The sequence below is a fragment of the Portunus trituberculatus genome, unplaced genomic scaffold (genome assembly GCF_017591435.1).
Source record: "Portunus trituberculatus isolate SZX2019 unplaced genomic scaffold, ASM1759143v1 PGA_scaffold_67__1_contigs__length_338168, whole genome shotgun sequence".
Classification (NCBI taxonomy): domain Eukaryota; kingdom Metazoa; phylum Arthropoda; class Malacostraca; order Decapoda; family Portunidae; genus Portunus; species Portunus trituberculatus.
Window position 1 is genome coordinate 195,001 of NW_025541708.1, and position 7,500 is coordinate 202,500.

Consider the following 7,500-nt stretch of genomic DNA (forward strand, 5'->3'; position numbering starts at 1 on the left):
TGACCAACTCCACAAATGTAAACAGTTGGCGGCTCTCGGCCAGCTCCAGCAAATTCTTCGCTATACATGAAAGGAAAAGTCACAAGGAAAGTCAATTTCAGTAACGATACGACAAGATATAAAAGATTTGGGATTGAAAAAAAATTTGATTAAAAATAATTCGTTATCAAATAGAGTGAGTAATAGATGATTGGGACGCAACACTCGAATCACTGTTACGAAGACTTTCTTTCAAAGGGAGATTTCAAGATACTGATCTTTTGGTTTAGACTAACTCTTTTGACTCTGTACGGGGACTGGCACTTCAATGGGCATTTTTTTGTTATTTTGTTACCCTTTGCCAGTGTCCCTCCTACTTATTAAAAGTAGTAGTAGTAGTAGTAGTAGTAGTAGTAGTAGTAGTAGTAGTAGTAGTAGTAATAGTAGTAGTAGGAGTAGTAGTACAAACCTCGGTCGGGCAGAAGCACATCGTCAATCATATGTATGATGCCGTTCTGGCCCAGGTTAAAGTTCCCTCGCATCTTAGTCGTCTCCACGTACGTGCCGTCAATGTCGCATGAGAACATGAGTTTGTCTTTCGAAGTGGTTGTCACGCGGTGCTCCCCCGTGACGGCAGACTCACATATCACGTGTGGAATGATGTGGTTCTGGATCAAGGCTGTGAGGGAGAGAGGAAAAAAGTTACAAGGTGAATCAACTAAAAAGGAAGAGAAGAAGGAAGACAATGAGGTGAGGTGGAGGCTATGGTAATAACACAATAGTTATGAACCAAAGAGGACGAGAGGAAAAAGGAGGAGCTGGTGGTGGTGGTGGTGGTGGTGGTGGTAATGATGATGATGATAATGATGATGATAATGATGATGATGATGATGATGGTGGTGGTGATGGTGGTGGTGGTGGAAGTAATGATGATGGTGATGATGATGATGATGGTGGTAGTGGTGGTGGTGGACCAATAGTAAAAGTAATGGCGAATATTACTAATTCATTATGTTTTATTAAAGTCTACATTTTCTACACATTATGCTGCCAGAATGTGAAGATAGAGAAACAAAAAAGAAGATAAAAAATAAATAAAGAGAAAGAGAGGAAATGGTGTGGTGTCTATGAAAAAAAGATAAAATTGTATCTCATAATTATTTTTTTGTTAGATTATTTTGTTACGAGTGCTGTTGGCGGTGGCCGTAGTGGTGGCAATGATGGTGATGGTGGTGGTGATGTTTTTTGATGATGGTAGTGGTGGTGGTGACTGTGGTGATGGTGGTAGAGATGGGTGATAATGATGGGTATGGTGATGGCGGTCGTGTGGTATTGTACGGATAATTAATTAATCAACCATTTTACTTAATTTCTCTCTCTCTCTCTCTCTCTCTCTCTCTCTCTCTCTCTCTCTCTCTCTCTCTCTCTCTATATATATATATATATATATATATATATATATATATATATATATATATATATATATATATACCGCGCGCGCCCGCTCACACACACACACACACACACACACACACACACACACACACACACACAGCAGCAGCAGCAGCAGCAAACCTTTTGGACTTTAAGGAAGCTCCTAGGCATTTATCCTTTTTATGACAGAAGATACTATGTTTGTATCATAACTATAAAAGTCTATGGAAAGGTAGGAGTGACAGTAATGGTAAGGTTGATGATAACAAGATTTTAACTGTTGTGATAATAATATTCAATCATAATAACATAACAAGTATTCAATCTTCACCTCCAACAACACCCTGCATGGAGGGAAGCAGTCATTGGAGAGTGGCAGTTGTCTCATCGATCGCCCATTTGCCTAAGCTTTTTTTGCTGTAGAATTCACTTTTAGAGTTTCATGTGTTTATTCCCTCATTTATTCCAAAAACTTCTTGCCTACATCGACACCACATTTTCAAACCTAGTCGACTAAACAAAACCAACATGTTGGTCTTGTTTTGCGACTGGTGTTTCTAGTCGCTAGGCACCGATATTAAATTGAAAACTCTACCGACTTGCAACTTCAGTCGCAAATTGACACGTGTGAACCCGCCTTAACGCAAGAATTAACAAGTACTCTCAGTCTTTCATACCTTTCTCTGGAACTCCCTGCTTGTGTCTGTATTTCTTACTTCCTATGACGTGACTTCACTGAAGAGGGAGGTATCAAGACATTTGTTCCTATCCTTTGGCTTATTCTATCGGCTCTATGTATAAAGAGATTGGCAACTGAGTTGGCCTTCTTTTTTTATATTTTTGTTGCCCTTAGCCAGTCCTCCTCTCTTACATAAAAAAAGTCTATATACGTACATAAAATCAATAACTTATTACACCTTCAGATGGAAAAATAGGAAGCAGACGGGGAGGAGGGAAAAGAAAATTAGTAATCATCAAGTTTTTCTTCTCTTTTTTTATGACAGTATTGGAAAAGTTCATTCTAATATCTGTTATTTTATTATATTTGCCTGTAATGTATTTTTGTAAGAGTAATGTTGGTTGTGTTCTATTATACTATGACATGTTTTGTGCAAACCTTTATTTATTTGTTTTATTTATTTAATTATCTACTTTTCTATTTATTTATTTACTTATTTATTTTTCGTTTATCTATCAATGCTTATTTTTCTTAAATTTCTTATAAAAACTGGTTAACTTTACTCCTTATGTTAAATGCAAAATCTTTTTGTATATGCATATTCCTTCTTATGGTGGCTGCTCCATTTTGCTACCACGATATTATTCCATGTGCAGAATGCGAACTAGTGTTTTTGCAATCTCCGTGCATGTAATGTCAATTCCACTTTGTTACTTCCTGGCCTGAATATACATTTTGATCTTTAATATATTGACATACTTATGATGAGTACTTCATTTGACTGCTATAATGTATCCTAATTGCTTGTATATAATATGCATTTTCAATTTGAAAATACATGGGAACGACCGTGTTACGCTTCTTATTGTCCGTCTTATGCACATGTTTCGAGGCTTCCTACCATATATGTGACGTCAAACGACTCGTAATAGTCGTGGCATACTGTGCCACAAAGATTTAGACGGTAAATCATACGGTGACATAATGGATATGGTGGTGAGCGTGGGATCGGGCAGACATCCACGCGTTGTATTGCTTTGATACTTTGCCATTTGTTGAGTTGTTTAAAGTTACCTACATGTCACCATGATCCTCAGGTGGTTGCTCCATAGATGCGCTTGGGTGGTGATATGGGCTCTAATAAGAGTACTGCGCCACTAATGGGTGGAAGCTTAACAGCGCTTCCAATACTCTTTAAGTTACCTACACGCGCTATAGGCCAGGGCATAAAACAAAAGATACAAATTAGATAATACAGTGTTTTCCAGCTTTGATGGACTTCGGTGAAAGGTGGGAAGCTGTCTTTGGGGCAACGGTATGGCTGAACCAGGTCATGTACACATGTATATATACATGTAGATGTAGATGTAAATATGTGCATATACATGTGCATATAAATGAAGGATAAACAAATTGTATATCAGGTGAAAGTTGGTCTCAAGGTTGAATTTTTCTTGGTATAGCAATTATTTAACACATCAAAATACTCTCTCTCTCTCTCTCTCTCTCTCTCTCTCTCTCTCTCTCTCTCTCTCTCTCTCTCTCTCTCTCTAGCTTTTATTTGAAATGATGTGTGATTTCATGTCACTGTGCGTTGGAAAAGCATCAATCACTGAAATTTTACTTCGGTGTTTGTTCCTTGTGATGCAATAAGTGAGAAAAAGAAACCTTTTCACCATAATTTCTCCCTGAAACGTCCTGTTGTATTTCTTTCAATATTGTAGCTATTTCGTATTAACACTGTTAATAATAGGTCAACACGAGATATTTTGGAAACTAAAACGTGGTTTACATAAGTTAAACCATCAGTTCTTTCTTAGTTTTCCTCTAGTAATGAAAACGAAAGTGCCAATTTCTCTTTGTTTAACACAGGAGAGGCCGATGTTTTGGGTGTGAGTTGCAATCGTAAGCTCCGCCCGTCCCCTAATAAGTTCCGCCCACTGACTTCACTTTTTTTAGTACAACGGTATAGGCGCGTGCCGCCTTCTCTTGATCTAACTTCCTTGTGCGAGACGCATGGCCAGCAGCCGGCGGCCACACTCATCACAATATCACAGTATTTGTGAACTTCCTGCTGTCCTAGTAACTGCTGCTGGAATAAACATTCAGTTATAATCGATAGCAATTCACCTACCACCTTCTTCTAATGTTTTTTTTTCTCCATGATTTTTGTCGTCAAGCTTGCCCGAAATCACTGCACTCCTGACTTTACATCTCTTTCTTCAAGATCAAATAAAAGGATTGTTAAGACTGTTGACTCTAGTGAGTAGCAGCTGCGGGGGCGTTCCGTTGTATCGAAGTTTACAAACAATATCATACTTCTCAGCCAGGGAAAACCCAAAGGGTAACGTGGTATGTGATTAGGTAGGGGACGTCGGTTCTTGATTGCCTCACCTAACTTCTTTTTTTTTCAGCTTTTAGGCGAGGTTTCCCAAGATTTGTCATGATATCTCGCAATAGATACTGAATGTAAGGTCTCTTGATTACTTTAACTTTAGGGCTTGGGGTGGAGGGAGCAATTTCAAAATTAGGTTTTAGAAAACAGGCGTACCTCTCAGGTTAGGTGGAACCCTATGGGAGTACCTTGCCTGTTATGCTTCTCTGGTCATGTTCACTCCATTCCCATTGAATATATTGGTAATCATTGATGGTAGAGATGGTGTAACATTAACTAAAAAAAAATTTGTTTTGTGAGATAAAGCGATTTTTTCCTTCAAGTTGCAGCAATTCCTTTTGTTAAAAAAATGAACTAAACCTATGAATATAATAACCCGAAGACACATTGGCGCAGTTAAAATGAGCCAGAGTAACGCTGGCACTTTTTTTTTTTTTATTTCGGGGCATGCTACCGAATGAGGAAAACCAAGAGACTAAGATTATAATTTATAAAAGAAAAATAAGAATTATGAATTGTTTATAAGAAAAGCCATAAGGAAAGAGGAAAAATGGTTAAAGATTAACAAAAGTTTAATGAATAAATAAATAAAAAAAAAAACTTACTCGGTATCACTTAACAGTGATGATAATAATGAAAGATTCAAACAATGGTAAGGATAATACAAAATTTTAACTGTGATGATAATATTGCAAAATTATAACTGTTGAGATTAGAATGCAATTTTCCAACAGTAGCTAATGAGATGAGAATACAAGATTTTAACTTTGATGAGGATAATGGTAGATTCTTCAGAGATAATGTTTCTCACATCGGCTCATCATCAACGTAATCACCATTACTATTATTGTTGCCATCACTGTTCAGCTATCACTAACTCTTACAGAAGAATAAATAGAAACACAATAACATCTCCGTTTGCACACCATCCTCAGCTGCACCATTTCATATATATTCAGGTCTTTAAGTGGACTCTCTTACATCCACACCATATCTAAAGAGAAAACAATTTAATAAAACCCAGAATTCACTCTTTTTTTTGTGACTGCCACGAATTTGTTTAATTGTATTTCTTCTTTCCCCTGTGGTCTCTCTAGACAAGACTATTTCCTCTCAGTATTGGTTTTTACACCTATCCAATGCAGGAGTTAACAAGTTTTCTCAATCATTCATCCTTCTATGATAAATTGCAACTCCCTGCCTGCTTTTATATTTTCCCTTTCTATGACGATCTGTTTCAAAAGAAAGGCTTCAAGGTTCTTGTCTTTAATCTTGAATGATTGATATGTGTGTTTTTATTATCTTTAAGGAATGGCACCATTTCAGTGGATCATTTTCCTTTTTTGTTTTTCCCCTTGGTTAGAGCTACTCTGACATTAAAAAAATCCAAGCACAGCGTGTTCTCTTCTTTCGCTGTTTCACTAGAATGAGGGGCTAGAGAGAGAGAGAGAGAGAGAGAGAGAGAGAGAGAGAGAGAGAGAGAGAGAGAGAGAGAGAGAGAGAGAGAGAGAGAGAGAGAGAGAGAGAGAGAGAGAGAGAGAGAGAGAGAGAGAGAGAGAGAGAGAGAGAGAGAGAGAGAGAGAGAGAGAGAGAGAGAGAGAGAGAGAGAGAGAGAGAGAGAGAGAGAGAGAGAGAGAGAGAGAGAGAGAGAGAGAGAGAGAGAGAGAGAGAGAGAGAGAGAGAGAGAGAGAGAGAGAGAGAGAGAGAGAGAGAGAGAGAGAGAGAGAGAGAGAGAGAGAGAGAGAGAGAGAGAGAGAGAGAGAGAGAGAGAGAGATGGCTGAACAGTGAGGTGGAGCCCACGTATGGCAGGATGCAGGGCTTCACCCACTGGGTGAGGAGGGACCGACAGGAGCGAACAGGAGGTGGAGTGGCTGTCTGCTTCAAGGAAGGAATGCAGGCCCAGCTACTCGACATAGACACGCCTCCACTGATGGAGATGATGTACTTCCGAGTAACGCTGGCAGACCGCTCAGCCCTCCTACTGTGTGCCCTGTATCGCCCCCCGCGACAAGGGCCTGACTCACTCCTGTACCTGACTGAGACTTTAGACAACCTGATGATGGCACACAGCTGCAGCCACGTGCTGATTGTGGGGGATCTCAATCACCACCTGGAAAGAGACGCCTACGAGAATCTCCTGAGGTGCAGGGTCTGACAGATCATGTCACCTTCCCCACACATGAACGAGGAGGGACATTAGACCCTGTCATCTCAGACTACCAGGAGGACAAGCTTCAGTGTCATCAGCTGGGGCTCGTGGGCAGCTCTGATCATCACGCTGTACTGACACAGCTGGAAGTGGGCGTGGCTCGGGACGAGGCCACCACCCGCACCATCTGGCTGTGGAACAAAGCAGACTGGGCTTCCTGCGCCGCGACCTGACCCACACCCCATGGGCCACTCTGCTACAGGGAGGAGCAGAGAGTGAAGCACTTGCACTCACCTCTCACCTTCTCGCCCTCCAGAGACGCCACGTCCCACACAGGGAATACACCACCAGACCGACGGATCAGCCATGGTTTGGCTACCGTTGCCGTGTTGCTGCTGAGGCAAAGTATGCTGCCTGGCTCCGCTACAAGAGGAACCCGACTCGGCGCAACAAGGACTTGCATAGGGCTGCATGCAGGAGGATGGTGGTAACCAGCAAGTGGGCCTTAAAAAAGTGGGAGGAAAGCCTGCGCCGGAAACTGTGTGGCACTGGCGTAGGAAACAAAACTTGGTGGTCCCTTGTTAAGGACAAACAGGAACTGGCCACCAAGAATCCATCCCTCCCTCAGCAAGCAGGACGGTACTGTCGCCACCAGCAGTAAGGAGAGGGCACAGTTGCTGGCTTCCTTGTTTGCTGGAAAATGAAGGTGGGGAATCCACAGCAGCCACCGCCTCAGCTGGTCCAGCAATGTGAGAAGACTGTCACCATGGTGGAGGTGACGCATCAGCAGGTGAAGCGATTATTGCGGGGCTGGACACACAGAAAGCTACCGGCCCTGATGACATCAGCCCGCACCTGCTGAA

At 41.2% G+C, this 7,500-nt stretch overlaps 1 protein-coding gene across 1 annotated transcript in view; it reads right to left on the reverse strand.

Moving 5' to 3' along the window:
* The window catches only part of LOC123501004 (serine-rich adhesin for platelets-like), a 150,534-nt gene that overhangs the window by 16,886 nt on the left and 126,148 nt on the right, over window positions 1–7,500 (reverse strand). Inside the window, exons 8-9 of the mRNA XM_045249559.1 lie at window positions 449–741; window positions 1–60 (exon numbers count right to left, since the gene is read on the reverse strand). The exon at window positions 1–60 is cut by the window's left edge and continues 78 nt beyond it. Of these exons, the coding sequence (XP_045105494.1) occupies window positions 1–60; window positions 449–741 (353 nt within the window). The remainder of the gene's footprint in view (window positions 61–448; window positions 742–7,500) is intronic.